General features: G+C 36.1%; 1 protein-coding gene across 1 annotated transcript in view; it reads left to right on the plus strand.

Moving 5' to 3' along the window:
- The window catches only part of ABI3BP (ABI family, member 3 (NESH) binding protein), a 350074-nt gene that overhangs the window by 220533 nt on the left and 105743 nt on the right, over nt 1–23798 (plus strand). Inside the window, 5 exon segments of the mRNA XM_006890039.1 lie at nt 3247–3318; nt 4787–4861; nt 5402–5476; nt 6566–6637; nt 10554–10628. Of these exon segments, the coding sequence (XP_006890101.1) occupies nt 3247–3318; nt 4787–4861; nt 5402–5476; nt 6566–6637; nt 10554–10628 (369 nt within the window).

Raw genomic sequence — 23798 nt, forward strand, 5'->3', positions numbered from 1 at the left:
TCTCAATGTTAGCTATATTTGTTCTGATTCACACAGTCAAATGCCTTTGCTTAGTCAATAAAGCACAAATAAACATTTTTCTGGTATTCTCTTCTCTCCGCCAGAATCAATCTGACATCAACAATGTTATCCCTAGTGCTACAACCTTTACTGAATCCAGCTTGAACTTATGACAAGTCTCTATGCACTGTTCTAGTTGTCTTTGAATGATCTTCAGCAATATTTTCGTTGTATGTGATAGTCATGATTTGCTTGATACTTTCCACATCTGTTGGATCACCTTTATTGGAAATGAGAACAAATATGAATCTCATCTTAAAAATAGGCTTGAAACATTAAAGAGCAGTCCAGATGGGTTGTGGGACGACTTCAAGGATATCATCCATGAAGATAACAATAGGTCACTACAAATATAGAAGGGAAAATAATCAAAATGGATGTCCTAAGAGACCTTGAAAATTGCACTATAGTTTCGAGAAGCCAAAACAAAGTGAAGAGGTGTTAAGAAAAATAGCCAAACAGCACATTTCAAAGGGCAGCTAGAGAAGAGAATGTAATGAAATGTAATGTAATGAAAAAATGTAGAATATGTAAAATTATTATAATGGAATATGTGCTATTTACTGTCTCTGAAAATCAGCTAGAAAGTCAGCCATGAGTTGCTTCCAACTCAATTATATGCAACAGCAATAACAAAACAAAGAATACCTAAGTCTTAGAATATGTTTGCCTTTTGACATGGTATGTTAGTATGTACTCTGTCAGAAAAGAGGATTTACCCCTAACTCCTAGCTTGTTTACCAATTTTACAGATATAATATAGTTTCCATACAAGGGAAACATAGTCATTCACACATTTTACTCTGCTATAAAAGTGCACAGAAAGATTTTGTAAAGAATTCAAGAACGGTTGGTTTTTTGGAGGACACAGTTTCAGACATTGTCCCCTAAAAGCTATTATTATTTCATAGTAAAAAATTTTGCTTAACCTAAGAATGAAGTGCTGCTCAAACAACATGAAACTCTGAGGGGTGATGGATGGTATTGTCTTTTTAATACTTTTTCTCTACTAGTAAATCCACAGAAATCCAGAAATGGAAATATCAAATATTAGGGACAGGATCCTGTTGGCAACTATGTATGTTGTTGTAAGTCTGTTTTGGAAATGTTTGGAAGTGAGAGGTCCCTGACAATTGGGAATTTCCAGATACGAACCACAATTGCCAGAGGGTGATGAATGGAAGGCTTATTTCTCCAGTGAAGTGCCATCTGGGAATAGCCAGAGGGGAGATGGCAGCCTGGCCTGGAATTCCAGACTGGAAAGATTGTTAATATGAAAATTAAGTTGAAAAGAAATATCCTCTCTTGGAATAAAAAGTATAGGATAGTGTCACGAGAAGGAAGGAAAATATGGAAGAGTAGAATAACATAATGCAAGTAGCAGCAATTTTTAAAATAGAAGTCAAGCTAATTCATAATCCCTTCCCTAGTATAAAACAATGAAATGCAAGCCAATAGAATTATCCCAACATATCTAGCATTACATAGAGCTGACTTTCCTAGGTGCGTGCCTGGAAATTGAACTAAAGTGAGCCTAAAATTAGATACCTGTCAGCTTTTTTGCCCTTAAAAGATTAGTTACATATATATGACCTTTAAACTTACAGCTAGACAAAAGACTTGACAAGATTTTTTAAAAAGTCTAGTCCCAGCATATTTAGATCTTTTATTACTGTTCTGTATTACTGTGCTGTATCTAATTCTGATAGTTTTGCAAAACAATTCAGCCTCACAGATTAAAATCTATTTCCCACCTCTTTATGTACTACTGTGTCAAGCAGTGGAGCACATGACAGCGTCTTTGCACAGTTTCAACAAGCAGGGATTCAAAACTGAGTACCTCTTCCCATGGTCTCTTTCTTATTTTATCACAATACAGTTTAAATGTACAAGGAGAACAGTGTCTATCTCCCTTATGACGGTTCATGCTTTCACCACACTTCTCATCGCCAGTGTGGCAACTCTTAGATGTATAAATTAGGAACATTTTTGTTTGGATGCTGTTTTTGCTTACAGGATCAATGCTAATGTGAACATGAAGATTCTTGGATGAAAAATCTTTAACTTTTATTTTGATGTTCATTCTACTTTATCTGCTGTGGGGTGTAAGTTCAGTCATTGCCATTGAGCTGGAAAACTTCTGACCTTTCTTTGGGTTTCTAAGGCTGTAAACTCACACGGGAGGAGATTGCCCATCTTTTTTTCCCACTTTTAGTTCCATGAAAGAACATAGAAAGCTGTCTCTGATGAAAATACGAGGAAGGATGGTCTAAGAAAAGAGTTCTGGACTTAGTTCTGCCATTTGTGGCCCTGCAAAAGAAGAAATGGGTGGGGGTGGGGGCTGAGAATATGTTGAATTTAATAATCATAGTGCATGGATGACTGGGAGCTCTGGTGGCCTAGTTGTGAGAAACTGCACTGCAATCCCAAAGGCACACAGTTCGAATCTACCACCTGCTCCACGGGAGACGGATGGGAAATCTGTGTAATTAAATTGCCTCTGAAAACCTGCTGCAGGGTCAGCTATGGGTCAGTTCTGACCCGGTAGTACACAACAACAACAACAGTACATGGCAGCTAGTAAATGTCTTCATCTCTTTAAACCTCAACTTATTTATCTAGAAAATATGGATAATACCTGGCTCACCTTTTTCTCGGATATTAAGAAGGTTAAATAAGCTGATATATAAGAAAATGCTCTACAGATTGTAGTGTTGTACAAACGTTAAGACATGCCCATGCCAGTAACTTTTACCGAGCAGAAAGAATCCTTAGTAGACTGTACACAGGGTATTAGGATCACCGCTGTTCGCTTCTTAGCTTTAGCAATGTTGCAATGTCTTCCCTCACTTTCTATATAACTTCATATTAACACTCTTTGAAGACTTTTGATTTCGAGCTGGCACTTCTCCATTATAAATATATAGCACTATGTCACATCACCCCAGAGGCCAGAATCCGAACTCACTTTATCAAAGCTTTAATTCAGGGCAAAGCAAACCCGAAGCAGTTCTCAGGGACTGCTTACACACCAGCGGCCAGACTCAAGTTGACCTCTGTATCCCTTAGCCTGATATACAACTGACCGTCCTCAGTTAAATTGTAACGTGGTGGCATGAAATCTTCCAGATTAATGTGTTAACTTTCTTCACCCTCCACCTCTTTTTTTTTTTTCTTTCATCTTAGAAACTGACAGTATCCCATCTGTTTTTGCAAGCCTCACATCAGAGGAGCCTGTATTAGCAGAGTCGCATACAGGTATACCCAGCTGCGCGATTCTAACCTTTGAACCTTGGCATTCTGACTGTTCTGAGTTTAGGTCTTCTTTTGCAGAGTGTAAAAACATACTTTCTGGATCTTCACAGGGGTCAAATAGCCTTCTCTGTCAGGGAGCCATACTGCGTACTTCTTCCATTGACCATTTATTTTTTGTATCCACCAGGCAATGATTTCTTCCACATCTTTGAAAAGCAATTAGCATTGGTTGCCTTTAAGGCAAACTAATGTAATACTCTATCACTCAGAATTCTTAAAAGCTTTTAAGGTCTTAGAGAGCTTTATTTTAGAGCAGAGGTTTTCAAATGGGAGGTGATTTTTGCCCTCCAGAATATATTGGCAGTGTCTAGAGACATTTTGGTTTTTCATAACTTGGGGAAATGCTACCCACATCTAGTGAGTAGACATTGGAGATGCTACTAAACAGTGTGATTTATACACACACACACACACACACACACACACCCTGCATCAAAGAATAATCAGGCTCAAAAGTCAATAATGCCAGAGGGAGAAATCCCCATTTAGACTGAGCAATCATTAATTTTTTAATAGAGATCAGTTGAAGCATTCCTAGTTTGTGATCCATCCATAGTGAATTTAACTCAATCTAACAGCTTCTTCCAACATTTATTAAGCATCTGCTAATGAAGTTGTTTATGGAGCTGGCATCCCATGGACTGCCAAAAGAACAAATAAATATATCTTGGAAAATGTGAAATGAAATGAGAGTGTTCCTTGGAGGCAAAAATTATAAAGCTTTGCCTCACATACTTAGGCCATGTTAAAGTGTGAAGATGGTGTAGGATAGGACAGGGTTCAGGTCTGTTGTTCTTATGGTCACTATGAGTTGTATTCAACACAATGCCACCTAACAACAACAACAACAACAATGGAGCTGCTTGGTTGTTTAAAGTGAGTAGAACTGGAGATTGATCGGTCTATTTACCTATGTGTGCATATATATACACACACACACATATACACATATTATATATATATATATACACACACACACACACACACATACACATAGATATAGGTATTATAGGTATATTCTTTAATATATCATCTTATTTGTATCATGCTAAATAAAGGCAAATAATCTCAAACACAGATTTTTTAAAAAGCAACACACCATGATATAGAATGCTAATGCTGATTTCTGTGGTCAACTATTAAATAAAGGGAAAAGAACAGAAAAACTATTGAAAACTGGTCACATATAAGCTGCTATTTTATCATCATTTCTAATTTTTAAAGTATGTATGTTTTAAAAAGTGGACCCCTTCAACTCCTAATGAATCACTAGTTTTCAAATGTTGGTCAAAAGTCTCCCAAGTGTTCCTGATATTTTTCCCCATCTGAGCATAATTTATTACTCATGAATTTGTATTTTATTCCTGGGACCTTCTCCTGCTTTTGTAAATGTTGACATTTATTCCAACAGCAACAAGTGATCCTATTCTGGATTCAGGCCCACCTAAAACTTCTAGAACTCTTGAATGGCCAAAGGCAACACCGGGTAATGTTTTTAACAGAAAAATCATACTTTGTTTTCCATCAAAAGAAAATTCATGTGAACATCTTTCTTCCAAATAACCATTGCATTCATTCCATTGCATCTACTCATTTTTCACCACCATATCCTTAATATATGCATTTTTCCTTAATAATGCAGGAATCTTTTATATCCTATTTTTTGCACTATTTTCCTTTTTGTCTATGATGGATACGTTTTCCATTCATAAAGAATCAAAAGATTTCAAAAACTGCATGGAATTCTTCACCTTCCTCATTGCATCCTGTGTGCTTGTGTCCTGCATCACTTCGTTTCCATGCATCACGTCTGCCTGGAGTCAGGTGCTGGACATAGCTCATCTTGGGCTTTTTTCTTCCCTAATTCATTGTTTCATCCACCGACTTTCAGGACTGCATGCATTTTCCCATCCTTAATCATGTACTTGAAGCATGTGCTTTGTACCATCTGAAAGCATGTACAACTTCTTAAAAGACTTCATTCTAACTGGAACTGTTTGGTGGGCTGGGGTGTTTGTATTTGCAGCTCCAAGCGAAACATCATTTGTTCCTCAAAAACTGGAAATCTTAACCATTCCTGAAATACAGCCTACAATGCCTGGTAATTAATGACATGTGTGCAGTTGTGTGCTTTGAAATAGCAGATAAAGTGGCAAAAAGAAGACATCAGTCAACTTGGCCTTTTGAAAATGGTTGTCTTAGTAAATATTTTCCTTTATTCCCTACCATGAAATTTTTCAAAGATCTGGGTTATGTATTATATGTAGCCTTGTGATAATCCTCAAAGAAATTCCTTAATTTTAATGTGTCTATATTTCAAAGAGTGTGTCTTCTTTTTTAGTTCCTCCAGCTGGAGCTCCTCCCAAATGGAAAATACCAATAGAAAAATAGATGAGAACTATTTTAAAGTATAGTCCTTTCTATTTGCATACTTAGCTGCCTCTTGGGAAGACATTCCCTTTAATATATTAAAATAGGAAAGATGCCAAGTAGGTTCTCTAATCTTTCACATTAAGAAAAAGTAAGATAAAAAAAGAGTTAACAAAAATGTACATTTTAGAGCAGAATCTCATAGTGATTATAAATATCTGCCAATTCAAGGTAAGGATAATAATGAGCTACAGAATGAAACAAATTCTCTAAATCTCAAATAATTTCTTATTCTTCTACCTTGCTACTCAACAATTAATTTTCTGAGTTCTTTATTGTATCTTCTGAGATTCCTCGCAGTATGTTTAACTGAACAAAGTATCTTTAATCTTCATATGGAAATTAAAATAATTTTGTTACAATGTGGGGGGAAAGGCTTTTAGGGAGTTATTGTCTTTAAAGAACCATATGGACACAATAGAGAAACAAAGACATATAAGCTATATGTTTGCACTGAAGTGGCTTACAGGTATAAACTGTTGAATCCCCGAAATAACATTTATCATAGCTATACTAAGTAGTGGAAGCAGGAGTGATATCCGCTTCCTAAACAACATGCCTCTGGAAACTCTATGAACTTTGATAAATGTTTATAGTTATAGAGGGGCTTCAGGCCTTTTGTTCATAGGGTAACTATAAGTCGTGCTCAACTTGAAGGCAATCAACAACATATTAAGTAGAATGGGCAAGATTTTGATCTGTTGCTTTGATTCAGAGTCAGCTCAAGAGCACCTAACTACAATATTAAATCTTTTTACAGCTTCACCGTCTACTACTTCTATTCCTTCTACAACGAAACAACGCCCAAAAAAACCACCAAGGAAAAAACCTGGTAAATAAATGTCTCTTAACGTTTCAGGATACAGCTTTCCCCTTCAATCCAAAAGGAGGACGTTCTTGTGAAACTTTTAATAAGGTGAAATTACCTAAAATGAAGAAACAATGACCATTAATCTTTATGTGAAACAATTTTGGAATGTTCTAAGACCCAAAATATAGCTACCAAATTATAACAATGTATAAAACCTAGGAGAACATTGACAGATAGTGTTCACAGATGTTATTTAAAGTTGTGGCTTGATGTTGAATGTAGTTCCCAGGAATAGAACGTGGCAATGCCACTTTCATGGGTCATTGCAGAACAAACACTTGAATACTAGTTTAAATTGTTACCTTTTTCCCATGAAAGCAAAAGTCATCCTCAGATATCTTTCAGTTAGTAAAATCAGTTGCTAGTATAGGTCTCTCATAAAAGCAAAATAACCATGAAGCTAACTTTTGAAAAGCCGGAGATACTTGAATTTAAGTCCAAATTGAAAATACCCATCCCCTATGATAGATTATCTCTTTTATATAATTTGAAGTTAACCAAAGAGTGGTAATTTGTAACACAATAGCATACATTTAAAAAATTTCCCAAAAACTTGTATTGTGATTTATGCATGTGATATTCTTGTGTATACATTTCAGGGTAAATCAAGAAACAAGGCATGCTATCACAGAATTAGACAGTGAGATATGTATTGTCCTCATTTTTCTAAGGAAGCTCTGGTGGTGTAATCTGTAGACAGTTGTACTGCTAACCTAAAGGTGGCTTGTTCAATCCACCAGCAGCTTCAAGGGAAAATGATGGATATCCCCCTTGCCTGTGACTCAAAGACTCTGAAAACTCAACTATAAGTTGGTTCCAACTCAACAGTAATGAGTTGGGATGAGCAATTTTCCTGGTTTGTATCTACTTTAACTGTTTATTAGGGTGAGAGTTATAAGGATTTTTGGTGACCAAGGAAGTAAAACTCTATGTATAGTTTTGCACTTAAAACAAGGACAGCGGCTGAATGAGATGGATAGGATTTGAATCCTACTTTTAAGTTGCTTAATACTATTGATACCAGCAGCCAGGAAATTAAAATATGAATTGCATTGGGAAAGTCTGCTGTCAGAGACCTCTCCAAAGTACTTAAGAGCAATGATGTTTGTCTAGAGACTAAGGTGTGCCTGATACAGGCCATGGGCTTTGCAATTAATTGCTATGCATCAGAGAGCTGGACAATGACTAGGGATGATAAAGGGAGAATTGATGTCTTTGAGCTGAGGTGCTGGAGAAGAGTACTGAATATACCATAGACTGCTATGAGAACAGTTTGTCCTGGAGAGGATGAAATCAGGCTGCTTCTTAGAGGCAAGGATTCTGAAGCTTCCTTCATCTGACATACTTTGGGCATGTTGTAAGGAGGAACCAGTCCTTGGAGAGGAATGTCATGCTTGGCAGGGTGGAGGGACAGCGCAGGAGAGGAAGTTGAGATAGATTGATTTAGTGACGGGTAATCGGGATGGGTGTGTCAGAGACAATAAGATTGGCACAGGGTAGAGCAGGGTTTAAGGCTGTTGTACATGGGGTTGCTAGGAGTCACAAGCAACTCAACGGCACATAACAACAACAACAACAACAACCCCTAGAAGAATATTTGACCAAAAACAACTAAAACCAGGCCTGAGGGCCGCAGATTAAAATCACCCACCTTTGTCGTGGTGGCATAACTTCCTATCTTCTAGGCCAACAAAACTCTCTAAATGTTTTGGATATACCAGATTTTATTATGAAGACTGCTTGTGAGATCAGAATACTTGTACGGAAGCTCAGAGAAAGACTGAGAAATGAGAATGCAGACCTTAGAAGAGCTATATGATATAAACAGAGGGAAAAGATACAGTATGTATTACAGCACTGAGTTTATGTGGGAGATATAGTTTATCAGCTTGGAGGTGATATGCTTTCATTGTCAAAGAACGGTCTCCAAAGCATGCCAAATATAGTAGGTTCTGCTTATTTCATGGTATTGGAAAATATTCTATGAATATAAACAGTAACATATTAATAATATAAATATTTAGTAGAAAATATGTATTGTTAGAAGGAGTTCTGATGCCACAGTGATTAGAATGCCCAGCTACTAATCAAAAGGTTAGCAGTTTGAACCCACTCATTGGTTTGTGGAAGAAAGATGTGGCAGTCTGCTCCTTTAAAGATGTACAGCCTAGGAAACCTTCTGGGGAAGCCCTTAGAGTCTTGTGAGTCTGAATGAACTCAATCAAACTTTGACCCAAGTAGCCACTCACCAGAGATTTTGTAAACACTGACTATTAAATGTTGTTCTGGTGTATCCTCAAGTTGGAACAAACACATAGCTGACCTTCCAGCCAGTTTTCAAAGGCTGTAATTTGCACTGGAGGTGACTGCCTCTTTTTCTCCTGCAGAGCAAGTGATTAATTCGAACCACATGTTTTTTGATTGGCAGCACAGCTTCTTACCACTAGACTACCAGAGCTCCCTAACTGTTAAATGGTGGAGGTGTTTAAAAGACCTTTTCAGTCCCATTTTGGAAGATAATATTTTACTATCTCAAAGGTCTCTTAAAAAAAAAATGTATCTTAACTCTTTTTCCCCCCTCCCATCACCAGAAAGAACCACAAAGCCTGGAAGAACTACATCCAAAATGCCTCAAAGACTTGAACCTACACATTCAACACTAGGTAATAACGGAATTTCTTTAGAAGACACATTTATTTTACCATGGAAAAATCAGTACCGCGGGTGTTATGTAATGGCTCCATAGCTCTTTTGAAGGGTTCATTTGAATAATATTGAGTATCAGAATGTGCTGGCTCCATGGGTACCCAGGCTGGGGACAGCTGGTCCTGTAATCAGGAGATAGGAAGTCAGCATTTCTACATCCTCTTGTTCCTTAGAAAGTCAATAAACCATAGCTTCTTCCTGTGTACTACACAGTTATTGAGTTTGAAGTGAAGTCTTACATATAAGGTCTCTATTTCTTAATAAGACCCTCAAGTTAACCTTCAAAATCATTGGAAGAGGGGCAGGGAATGACTTTTTTTTATTGTTTTAGGAGAATTTTGTTAAGCTTCCAGAGATCTGCACTATAATAACCAGTTACTATTAATTTTAAAGTGTGAGGTGGTTGTTTGGATTCCCCCCCCCTTCTTGTACTTAAAGACTGATATTGCTGAGTAAAGGTGCAAATTAACTTTGTTGTTGTTGTTATGTGCCGTCGAGTCGCTTGTGACTCAAAGCAACCCTTTGTACAACAGCCCTAAACCCTGCTCTGTCCTGTACCAATTGCACCGTCTCTGACACACTTACCCCGATTACCCCAGTAACTGAATCAACCCACCTCACAGAGGGTCGTCCCCTCCTGCGCTATCCCTCCACCCTCCCAAGCATGATGTCCCTCTCCAAGGACCAGTCCCCCCTTACAGCAAGCATGTCCAAAGTATGTCAGACAAAGCCTCAGAATCCAAGGAACAGCCCAGTTTAACCGTCTCAAGGATGAATCTGTTTTCTTAGCAGTCCTTGGTATCCTCAATACTCTTCTCCAGCACCACAGACTGTTTTTAATTTCTTAATCATAAATTGAAATCACTATCTTCATATTATTATTTGTGATTATTTACTATGATGCTATAGTCCTTTTTCTTCTACAGAATTAAATATATCTTTGAAGTGTTTTCAGAGCAAATAAACATTTATTTTTTACCTTTACCTTTCTATTAGATGCTGTTATATAAATGGAAGATGGCATTTTTTAATGGAGTTTTTCCCAAATCTTTCAATTTGATGAGTTTATTACACTTAGGAAACATAATTTGCTTTTAGATTTTTCTTTTGCGGTTTAAGACACTGAAATGCATAAGTGTTACCTATTGATTGTTTCTTTATTTCTTTCCAGCTCCAAGTAAAACTCAGTTTATTTCTTTGAAACCTAAACTCACTCTCAGTCCAGAAGCAACACACACCAATGATGGTAATTACTCTCTCTGTCTCTCTCTCTCCCTTTTAATATTACAAAACTAGGACTGAAACTTATGCCATGCATCTCCCAAGCAACAACTTCTGATTCGTATTTTGGCATGTGGCATGCTTTCCCATGGAAAGTGTGAAAATGCAATGAAATGACCTCATTACAGCCAGCCTCTGTCAGAGCATCACAGCCTTCTCTGAGCTATGTGGTGGGTCATTATACTCACAACCATCAACAGAGGAGACATAGACACGGAGCACTGCGAATGAGTGAGGACACCCTTGTCTAGGAGTCCAAAATAGTTTCCAATACCAAAGTTGACTGGAATTCTGGTCCCCTTGCACGATAGTCTTTCATCCAGAAAGGCGAGATGTGTTTTCATCCCCAAAGAACTCCGCTTCGTGTAGTCGCCTCTCAGTTCTCAAGCTGCAAGATCAGAAAGGACTGTATTTTCCTAGTGCTCCAAGCCTTCTATCTAAATGAGGTCTTACTTTTGAATGCCAGCTTCTATTTGATTTTCAGTAGATATTTATGAGAACAAAAACTCTTTTGCAAGGAAGCATTTTTCTATAGGTACCATTTACAACAATTAGCAGCCTAAGTAAGAATTTTAGGATAGATTTAATGAGTAATTCTTTGTATTTGATCCTGCATATATCCTTGATATTGACCTGTAAGATAAGTTTTCTATATGTATAAGATAAGTTTGTAACTTTGCTACATCTATATCATCATGTTCTCTAAATTTTAAGTCCTTTAGGCAGAGAAAAAGATACTTTTTCACTGTTATATTTTGTGGATTGTGAACTCGTACTTTCATTAGTGGTATTAGTAGTATTAGAATGAGATTTTTGCTTAGTTGGACATGATTTGTTTTTGCAATAAATTGGGTAAGGAAGAAAATGTTCATGAGACAAATTCTCATGACTCCTTTAAAAAGGCAGTGAGTGGTATTTCCAGGTGTGAGTGTCAGCCTGAGGAAATTAGGGATTAGGCAAATGGTGTGTATTTGATGCTGTGACCATGGGTGAGGTCTTCAAGTCAGAGAAATGGAATGAAAATTGCCACTCAGTGAAGCTATTCTGGGAAGACAGAGTAACTGATGAGCCCTGATAATTTAAATAAAAGAGCTCTGACAGCTTTATAAGAGAGGAATTTCTTGTACAATTATGTATATATATAAATATGCTTAGAAGGCTTTAAGGGAACAAACATATGAAAGAAGGTTCTGAATTGCAAAAATGGTTTATATGCCCAAGTGTTAACTAAAAGTTTGAAGGGAAGATTCCACCTAGAACTTCCTTAAAGAAAGATAAAAATCTATTTCTAAAAAAACAGACATTGAAATTCTGGTGGGTCACACTTCTACTGTGATGCATAAGTACTGTAATAACTGCTGTGTTGATGCTATGTTTTGAATAGAAAGCATTATCATATGAATCAAGAAATGGTCGGGTGTTTAAGTCATCAAAGGAAGTAAACATTTTTTGAAATTACTTTGATTATAACTGGACAAAATTTGAAGATATGAAAATTATCATTCATACATAATAATAAGGTCTACTATTAATTTCAGAGGGTTGAAGCAAATATTTCATGGAGAAAATTCCTTAAAACACAAACAAGGAAGAAAGATGTTATTGCCAATCTTAAAATGTGTCAGCAAAGAACCTTCTTAATTGCAATTTCCTTTTCAAGAGTGAAGAATTATTTATGATAAGGAGATTATTTTCTTTCAATGTTTGCTTTCTTTTCACCTAACAATATGCTCACCTTCTGCCAACAGCAAGTCTAACCACTTTGAAATCTGCACCAACTCCTGCAGACTTTGAGGGCTTCCAAGGTATATGAAGTGCCCACAGGAACCACTGCACTTGGGGGTTTTGGTTTGGTTGGTTTTGGGTTTTGGTTTTTTTCAGGACAGACCATCTTCAATGTTCCGTAGAAGGTTTTTGTTTCTAGCCAAGGTTCAGAAGAATATGTAGACAAGCAAAAGCTTTTTGATTGAAATAATCGCTGCCTTTTTTCCTCTGCTCACAGGCTCCTGTTTCTCCACTTCAATTTCAATGTGGTTTTCCTTTGTGGTTAGAATAATGAGTAAAAATTCACTTAGGTTTGTTGGTTTGGGTTTATTTCATAAGTAGATTCCAATGTCTTTCTCAAAAACCACAGCCATCTCCTATGTCTCAGCATTTTAACCTCATCCAATAAGTACTGCTCTCTTTATTTAACTTTGTAGTTGTGCATTCAGGTCTCCAAGCATTAAAGGAGTTGGGGGTAGGGGGAAAGGAGAGTGCCTCCAAATATAGATTTTTTTTCTCTCTTCATGGTGGAGACAGTTGCAAGTTACATTCTTTACTAACCGCAAATATCTGAGCAGTTTGTACTTACCTTTGTATGTACCTGAGGTAAGAGGTTAGTCATTGGCTTGCTATTCAGTTTTCTGATGGAATTTTAAACCTTTATTCTTTACACTTTGAGATAGTCAAAGAGAAGAAGAATTATCAGCAGAGGTATTTGATTTTAGTGTTAATATTGATATCATATTGACATTGATGAAGTCTCATGGCTTAGTGATAGTGTTGTGCTGCCAACTCAAAGGCACACAGTTCTAATCTCCACCAGCTGCTCTGATGGAGAAAGATGGACACTCTCTTGTCATGTGATTAACTGTCTCTGAAAACCCAGTCGAGGGTCATCTCTGCGTCAGTTCTGATTTGGTAGTACAGAACTGCAACATTATCATTGATTGACATTAGTCGGTCTTGAATGAGATTTTGTTTGTTTGTTTTGAAAAGTCTTTAATGCTGGGCTTACAAAAATGGATTAATATCTTAATTGCCACTTAATAATGTTTTGTGTCTATTCACTGTTCTTGTTTCCAAAGAAAAATTGTGAATCCTATCTTTGCCTAAATGATGTGTCATAAAAGTCACCTCTCTTGAAATCCTATCAATGAATTAGGACCTTGCTGTGTGTGTTGTTGGTTTGTAGACTTCTTTTATTAAAAGCTTGGCCCTGCAGAACCTGAGGACCAATAAAATTTTGCTTTTCATATCTGGTGGCTTCTTAAAAGCAAGCTTTCTGAGCCTCTGGTTGAATGCACATCTGCATTATGTTTATATGACTGCATTCGCAAACAAGTGCAAGATTTTGAATTTTTTCAGTCTTAAAATGGAAGACTAAAGGGAGTCTTCCCTTACTTCCTTACTTCCCTTAACAGTTAATAATGGCCAGTCACTGTTTACCAAACATAAACTAAAAACTATATCCTTTAAAGGTTTCATTTAACTAAGCAAATAATACAAAACTGCAAAACAAATTATATTATTTACTGTCATGTGGGAATAACTCATAGAGGACCCTCCAGTGGGTTTTCAGACTGTAAATCACACAAGTAGAAATTGCCCATCTTTCTCCCACATTAGCTGTTGGATTCGAACTGCCTGCCTTTGATTAGCAGTGCAACTCCTTACCCATGAGGCCACCAGAGCTCACTAAACAGATATATAATCATAACAAATAAAAGGACTTACCTGTGCTTTATAAAGATAGATAGTATTGTCAGTTTGCACAGCCACCATCTCTGTAATAACGAGCTGATTTTCTTCCTTCAGCTTCCAAAATGAGGACACGACCAGGTCGTCGCCGACCTAAAACCACACGTAGTCCAGAAGTATCCAAGTCCAAACCTGCTGGTAAATGTGATATTCAGGACCCAGTTCTCATAGACAGATGGATGCAGTCATTCTGTTTTAAGAGGCTGAGTTTTGCATACCAGAGTTTTTAGTTTCTGTGTTTGAACATCTGTACTTATATTTTGTGTCCTGGTTTGTATAAGTTGTTAAGAGCTAAAACACTAACAAAACAGTGCAGTAGATTGAACAAGAAAGGCCTAGTGATCCGCTTTTGTAGGGTCACAGCCTTGAAAACCCTATAAAGTACTTTTATTTTTGCATATATGATGTCGCCATGAATCAAAATCAACATGGTTTGGGCTTTAGTTTGGTTTACTCATTTTCTGTATTCATACTTATAATCATAGATACACACAGTAATGAAATGACCCACTAAATAATCATTGGAGTATTAAAACTCTACATAATATGTGTAAAATGGAGGATAAGATTAAGAAAAGCCACAGGGAGGAGAGCGAGTGGGAAAATATCAGAGGGAAAATCGTACCTAAAAAACGTGCCGTTTGGGAAAAGCAACCTAGTTTGAAAAGTGACGTTTTGTTCTTCGTGATGCTGCTTCTTGGTTTAATCAGTGCTCTCTATTTTTTTGCTATTATAGCCGTGGAACCTGTTACTCTAAAACCCAAGTCCTTGGTGCCCGTAACTGGTAATTCTACCCTCCCCAACTGCTCTCATGATTTGTCACATTTGTGTTTCCCATTCTCCACTTCAGGCATGATTATGATTCTACTACCTCATCAACACCTCATTTAAGCTTCCGCTCACATTTGTGAGTCCAAAGAGCCTGAAAATAGCAGAGCTCTTCTGGAAGAATCCTGCTGTGCTCATTTAAGGAAGATCTGTGGTCTTGGACATGACTTCCTGGTTCTTTACTCAGCCTCTGTCCCTCATCACATTTTGTCTTCCTCTTGAGAAAACCATTTGTTCTTTCTTAGACACACAGTCTGTGCTCATCCTGAATGAATAAATGGCAACATTTCATTCTAGTGCTATGTTATTCAGTTCATTGATTCATTCATTCATATTTGTTAAGACTATTCTCCCTTTTAAAAGTTGCATGAACTAATGGGTTCTTCAGTTTGTATGTTTCCTTGAAAAATGGTGTTTTGTCTTTAGTTTTGTTTCTGTCTGTGTTTCATGTTCCAATGCAAAGGTAGGTCAGTATTTCTAACTTGAGAACATTGAAAGTTCCAAACTGGCTTTATTGTCTTTATTCACAACTTTTTTCAGTATAGTTTCTCAGCATTCACAACAAATCTATCACTGTTTTATATTGAAAAGTTCCAGAGAACTAGCTCTATAACAATTGCTTTCATGCCTATTTTTTAATAATAACATAGAAATGCTTCAAGTCTAAATTCTGAGTTTTAAATTTATAACTTAATGTTTTTTATACTGCACAAAGTCTAGAAATCAAAGAAATAGACTTTATATACTTTATTTTTCAAAATTATTTAGAAGGAAATCTTTTAACTTTGATTTTTCAAATTATTTAGAAGGACAAAGGTCTTGATTTCTCATCACTTTTGCTAAAAAAACATTTTGATCATTCTCTGAAGATTTTACCTTTTTTAAAAACAAGGATTTTAATTTATCTGCAATTATATACTTAACATGGACATCTCCTGCTCCCTTCTGCACCGTAGGAATAGATTTTATTAGATACTCATTGGATTTATATCTTTGCTCAAGTATACGTATCCTTCTCTCTGGTGGTCAAACCATGACCAACGAATTTGTTCATTATCTTTGACCTAAAAGACCTAACCTATATTCATCTCAAAGTCAACCTGAGGATCACTAATTACAAAGCTTTGATTTATAAAACAGGGAAGTATCATCTAAGTTTACTCTCCACATTGACAGTTCTGCTGTGTTGCGCTTTTATTTTTGTGTTAAAAAGCCAGCAAAGTAAGCACTTCCTAAATGCAAAACTACAGCAAAGCCACATGTGCTATCAAATGAACTTAGCAAAGTCAATACAGTATTTTAAGAAGTTTTTTCTTTGGAAATGTGACTTTAAAAGTACTTATAATCTTCCTTATTTATTAAGGATAGAAGCCCACATAGTATGAATTTATTCAGTATCTTACAAAAGAGTCAATTAGATGTTTAAGTGCAAAATGATCAAGCCACTAACATGGGTGGAAAAATTTCACATCTGATTGCCTGACAGATTGTCCATTTTCTTTTTTTAAAAAAAAATTTAGTAAAAAAAAAAATTTACTCCTCCTGTACCAGTGAGATCCAATTTGACGGTACATGCACACACAAAATAATAAAATAAAATAAAAATGAAAAAATATTTAGTCCAACTTCTCTTTTTTTTTTTTTGCTTGTTTGAGTTTTTTAAAAATTTTTACATTTTTAAATTTTTGTATTGGTTTACACACAAAATTTGTATACATTATATTTCATTTTGTTTCACATATTCCTTCATTTGCATTGTAAATCATATAATCATTCCCATACATTATGGGTTTTTGAAGGTTCCCCCCCATTTTCTTAAATTTTGGGTTTTTTTTAACCTTTTGTGTTTTTAATTTGGATTCAGAGTGAATAGTAACCTATTTGGAAGTGCTTTATTAAACTACAACTAGGTAAAAAGGAAATTGGCTTCCTCTATTATCTTTTTTTGGGGGAGCTCTGGTGGCCTCATGACAAGGAGATGTGCTTGCCAACCCAAACACCGGCAGTTCAAATCCCCATGGATTTTGCTCCACAGGAGAAAAATGGACAGCCTGAGATTTACAACCTCTGAAAATCTGCTAGCGAGTCAATAGGAGTAATTTCTGACTTGAGGACACATAACAACAATATCGTCTAGAGGCATTGTGACAGTTAATTGATTCGCTCCCAAATAAGATATTTCCATAGCTATTCTAAAAATTCCACAGCTTTTAAAATTGAAAATTTCTCCATACATTCTCGTTAACATGTATTGTTGTTGCTATGTGCTGTTGAGTCACTTGCGACTCATAGCGACCCTATGTACAATAGCCCTAAACTCTGCTCTGTCCTGAACCAATCTCAGGCACTATCTCAGACACACCCATCTCAATTACCCCAGTCACTGAATCAATCCACCTCATAGAGGGCCTTCCCCTCCTGTGCAGTCCCTCCAGACTCCCAAACATGATGTCCCTCTCTGAGGGCCTGTCCCTCCTTGCAACATGTCCAAAGTATGTTAGACAAAGCCTTAGAATCCTTGCCTACAAGGAGCAACCCAGTTTGACCCTTTCCAGGATGAATCTGTTTGTTTTCTTGGCAGTCCACGGTAGCCTCAATACTCTTCTCCAGCACCACAGCTCAAAGGCATCAATTCTCCTTCTATCCTCCTTATTCACTGTCCAACTCTCTGATGCATAACAAGTGATAGCAAGGACCATGGCATGTATCAGATGCACCTTAGTCTCCAGAGAGACACCATTGCTCTTCAGTACTTTGGAGAGGTTCCTAACAACAGATTTTCCCATGGCAATACGTCTTTTAATTTCCTGGCTACATTAACATATAATGCTAATAAATTTCCAGTGCATGTCTCATATTAAATAAGCCTATTAGGAAGGTAATTAGTAACAGTTTAGTACAAACAGGTTTCTGCATCCTCAGAATTTACTATCAGTAAATTTGTTCTTTTTTTAATATACAGTCTTTGAACCTGTTGCCTTTGTGACTGAAACCCCTTCAAGAACCATAGGTAATGTGCCTTGGTCTTTCTTAGTTACACTTCCATAAACTTGCTTCTTATATCTCTCTTGTTATCATCTGTATTCTTATGTGCACAGTTGTATCTACCAGATTTTTTTCTACTTGTTCCCAAAAATGGTACTCTACAGTAAAATGAATAAGATTCAGAACTCAATCAAACAGCCTTTCTTGAATCTCACAAGCTTTCCACATATGACGGAGTTTATACACTCTTACCACTTTTTTTTTATGGAAATAGACACATTTTTCTTCTGTGACTGATTGCTGCCTTACACTGATTTGGCCTTTAGCAGGTTTTACTGTATTTTCAATAGGGTGTATTTTAGCACCCAGTTAGGCATTGACATCTGCTACTCAGATTCTGATGCCTGCACACTTTTAATCTTCTATCATGTCCAGAAACAATCTCATTGCTTGTAACATTTGATGCTGTCAGAAATTACTAAGCCAATCCATTTTCCCAAACTAGCAATTTGAGATTCTTGCTTTATGTATATGTAATTTATAGATAAGAAGGGCCCATAAGGGAAAAAAAAAAAAACCCAAACAAACTGGTTGGAGCCAGTGCACAACTCTCTCTACTTCACAGAAGTCATTCCTGATAAATTCCTCTTGCGATGCTGAATTTCAAACAAAATAGAGTTTCCCTTTTTTTCTTATTAAAATCAATCAGTTTTAAATATTGTTTTCATCTTCTTGAGCTCTGGATTCCCTTAACTCTTGTTTACAATTTTCCAGCAGTTAAGAAGATGCTTTGAGATGTGGTTTAAACCAACTTCACAGTGTTTTATACAATAAGGAAAAGCCAATCTTTGTAAATGTTACGAGTTTAGTGATGATATATTGTCTTAAAGTTATATCTAATTTTATGGAAAAAATAGTGACATTAATTTAAAATCAAGGAATCTTGATTCATAACTCATTTACTGCCTATGGATAATTTAATACTTTCACAATAGTTATAGAATTACAAAAATCTCATTTTACCAGAATGAGAGTTGAATAGTTATTTTTCAGACATTTTTTCTTAATTACTTGTTCCTTTGTTGAATAATTATCTTCTATTTATCAGTTTAAAGTAAATTAATAAATAAGGAGAGAAAGTTAAAACCAATATTCTATTTATTACAAAGTTTATCTTTCCGTGACTGTCCCGGATCTCCAGACAGGAAAAATCTTTCTAATCCTCTCTAATACTATCCCACAAAATAAATAATAATGGTGTTTGTACTTTTCAGAGACCAGTAATTTTGGGGGAAAATTTGAAATTACATTATCAAGCAACTGAACTATTTTTTTAAGTTTCTAGTGTGATAAGAAACAGATAAGCAAACACAGACTCCCGCTGCCCGATTGGCCTCACGAGTATACACAGTCAGGTATAAAGGCTGTGGCTCCTTTGTGAGATAAATGGATGTTAAAAACACATAGTTAGGTATTTAGAAAACAAGTACCTCTGTACTTGTTCAGAAATACTTGTTCAGGAAATCAGAAATGCCTTTCACCAAAAAGGAGTTAAAAAGAGACTTTTTTCCTCCCAAGATAATTCTATTGTTTTCCCAGTATTTTTTAAAATGTTCAATCTCTATTGCATTGTTTTTGGTCACTTCCTGCCGCAGACACTGAACCTGTCACTGTGAGAACTGACGCTCCAGCAACAACGTTAGGTAATGACCTGTCTTGAAGCAGGTGCTTTTTCCGCTCATTACCCTGTCCATTTCATCACCATCTTGGTCAAAGTTCTTCTGTCATGAGATTCTCAGCATCCTTTCTTATCATTCAACTATATCTGGACTCTTTGAGGTATTGATGATACTTAAAGCAAGTGATTTTGATTGTTATTTTCAAGGCTTTTGTATTGGCAGAAGATTTTCCCCCTTATAATCCAGTTGCATAAATGCTTGATAGCGGACTGAGAGTGTGTCAAAGCTGAATTTCATTACGACTGGGAACATCTGTCCCATAAGCATGAATTATACAATTGTATTTCTCTTGGTATAGGACTTTCTATTGTTTTAAGAAATTCATGGAATTTTTAATGTCTAATAATATTCTTAAAAGTTAAAAGTGCCTTTTCTGCCCTGCTGGAGTGTAGAGGGAGGTCTTCCTAAACCAAGTAAATTTCTGAATGTAAACCTCCAAAAGTGTAAATTTGCGTTTTCTGATATCATATGGATACTTTGTACTTGTGACCTCTTAGAAGTCAGATATCAACAATTAATCATAAAGGTTTTAGATTATTACAATATAATTTCATATATTCTCAAAATAACTGTTAGCAAACTCCCTACTTGTGAAGAAGCCCAAAAAAGGCATAAAGATGAGCAAAAGGAAATTCCAAATTAAAGAGGTTTTCCCCAAAGTCAAGAAAATTCAGCGAAGTTAATAAAACACAAAACCTAGAGCTAGATGTAGTCCTTCCCTTTAGTTTCTAGAGCACAAAGGCTACAATAACGAATTTTCTTTCTTCAGTTCCAAAATCACCACCACGAACACGAAAACCTCCTAAATCTCGCAAACCTAAAACCACACCAAGCCTGGGAACAGCTCAGACCAAACTAGGTAAATATGTGTTTCCCGGTCCCCGTGGAGATCCACTGGGTGTGAAACTGAGGTGATAATCTTTTCTCTGTTTCTTTAAAGTTCAAAATGTTGTGATGGTATCTTTAAGAATAAAATATGGACAAAATCAACATATTTATCTGGCACATAGTTCATTCTTAGGAAAGTGCAAGATTCAGGGACTCATTGTGTGGACCTTAGAAATTTGTTGGAGAGATGAGTGCAAATTACACAGACTGGGGTATATGTGAGTGATAGTAGGATAGGCATTACAAGTCAGTAGGATAGGCATTACAAGTGTGATCTTGTTGAGAGAGCAAAGCATTGTTTGCTCACCTAGTACTGAAAACTGCTGACCAGTGATGTTACTTATGGGTGGGTCCATAAAATAAACTTTGAATGCCTGACGTCCATTACTGGATTTGAGCCAAGTGACCACATCCAGTCAGGGGTTTATTTTCTGTCCTTAGAACAGGGAGATGCACTTAGTATGTTCCATGAACTAAAAGGCCCTTTATATCTTCTTATTCTTTTGTGTGCTTTTGTTTGGGAGATGTCTTGGTCTCTTTCTAAAGTGGACTCTCAAAAAAGGGAAGCAGGCCAGCATTGTCCTTTGGTTATCCGTTACTGTATCTACTTAAATATACTAATAATGAAATCTATCATGACTTGAACAAATATGACTTTGTTTCTAATCTGTGCTGTACAAACTATACTTTGACATTGCTTGCTTATAATTGTTAAGAGTAATGCTTTACTAAGTAGAGGTGTCTTTTGTATAATCAGATAATATAAAACAAATATCAAAATTAAATAGCTCAGAACGCCAACACATCGATATTTAGGTTCAAGTGACAATTTAAACTTGAAGAATACAGTTTTACAAAGTAAATCAAGATTCTAAAAAAAAAAAAATATATAAAAAAAAACCAAAGTAAATCAAGATTCTGATTAATTAAAGTTCTCAGGGTACTTAAATACAATTTGATCAGAAACATGGAACAGAAAAAATGTTATTGGTTGAAAATTATGTTGGAATATATGAATATTTTTTAAATGTTCAAATATGTACAAAATAGAAAAATAGAAATCTTGCTAATTGCAAGATCAGTGAGTTGTAACTGTAAGTCCTAGAGTCTTGGAAGCAAGACATGTTCATTAATCTTCTATTATCTGAAAGTTTCCAGGATTTCACTTAACCTGATTCCCTAAAGATAACTAGACAAACCACGTCTAAGTTAGTTACCTCTGAGGAATGACTATAAACTTTAAAAATTATGTATGTGTATGTATATATAAATATAAATTATTTTACAGCATTTGGGTTTCTAATATTTAATAAAATTATCTTTAGTGTTAGCAAGTTTGCTTTCATAACATCTAGCTATGTATATAGATATGCTAAAGGTATAATCATTTAATAAGAACAAATACTTAGATGCCGAACTTCAGGACTTTATCAGTATAGCATTTGTTTTACAGATGTAAGACAAAAATATTACTGTTTATTTTCAAGATATTTTGATAAATTTTATGTTTAACATATTTTCTTTTTCTTACTTTTTTTTAATCACTTCTTGGTACAGACTTTGAGCCTATTACTCCTGCGACATCTTTAGGTAATGATTTTATGTCCTCTAGCAAGTACTTTTTTGTGTTCTTTGACAAACTAGCTAAGGGATTATATAGACAACTCTGTCATTGTGTGTTGTCATACAATTATAGCATTCATCTTAAAATTCTGTAGACTCTTACTTTTTAATGGAAATGTGCATGCATTTAAATTTGCTAGTTGCTAAAGAGCCCAACTTGAAACGTCAGCATATCAATTTGAATCTCTATATCAACTATACTGATTGTAAATGTTATTCCACATAAATATCTTTTACAGTCCTTCATTGTCAATGCAGTATCAAGAAGGATATTCTGAAATTTAAGCATCTTGTTTTATTATCTCAACTTCCATGTGATTTTCCCTCTATTTTGTAGATGTTTCATTGACTGTTTGCACTTGTACTAAATCACCTATTGTTGTTGTGTGCCATCAAGTTAGAACTGACCCATTTCTGACCATCCAGCGGGTTTTCACATGCAGTTAATTACATGGAAGGATAGTGCCCATTCTGCGTCTCTGGAGCAGCTGATGGATTTGAAATACACACCTTTGGGATTACAGCACAACTGCAGCTCAGACAGTTTGAATCTACTAGCTGCTCCATGGAGAAAGATGGACATTCTCTTCCCAAGTAATTTACTGCATTTGGAAACCCTCTGAAGGGTCAGCTATGGGTCAGTTCTGACTCAGTGACAAATAACAACACAGTATGTGTATATAAATCCTGCCTATATCACTGGTGGCTTAGTGGTAAGGAGTTGACCTACCAATTCAAAGGTACACTCTTTGAATCCACCAGCTGCTCCATGGTAGAAATATGAACTGTCTCCTCCTATGTGATTTACTGTCATTGAAAACCCACTGGAGGGTCAGCTATGGATGAGTGATTCCAACTTGATAATACATAATAATAATAATATATACCTGAAAGAGACTCTGGTGGCATAGGGCATAAAATGCCAGACTATTAACTAAAAAGCCATATGTTTGAATCCACTAGCTGTTTTGGGAACGGAGATAGACAATCTCCACGCATAAAAGTTTACCATCTTGGGAACCCAGAAGAAGGTTGCTATGAGTAAGAATCAACTCAATGACAGTGGTTTTGTTTAGGGGATTTTACATGCACCCAAAACCATATTAACAGCTCTGGGATACGTTAGAAATAAGTATATTTTATTTCCCAGGTTACACTATAATTGTAAATAAATTGTAGTGATTGTTACCTTGGTGGAAAATAATACAGGGCAGCAAATGTATTTAAATGGAAAATTATTTATGACAGGATACAAATGCTACATGATAGAATTTGGTAAATATTTAAGGAGGAAAAAGAGGTGGAGAAATTAGGAAGTAGGAAAAGAAGGAGAAAAATCAGGAACTAGGGAAAGGACAAAAATTAGGAAGTGTCAGTACAAAATGTAGATATATGGAAGCAAGAAAGAACAAATTTCCTACTGATAGTGACTCACCACTGGGCTTCTGAGACAGTGAACTATAGTAAGTGAAGACTATCTTTCTCTCAAGGAGCAGCTGGTGAATTTAACACCAGAGCCAGCGAGCCCTTGGGTTAGCCGCGTAACTGGC

This window comes from Elephantulus edwardii, unplaced genomic scaffold, assembly GCF_000299155.1.
Source record: "Elephantulus edwardii isolate Elephantulus edwardi_28Jun2011 unplaced genomic scaffold, EleEdw1.0 scaffold00085, whole genome shotgun sequence".
NCBI classification, from domain to species: Eukaryota; Metazoa; Chordata; class Mammalia; order Macroscelidea; family Macroscelididae; genus Elephantulus; species Elephantulus edwardii.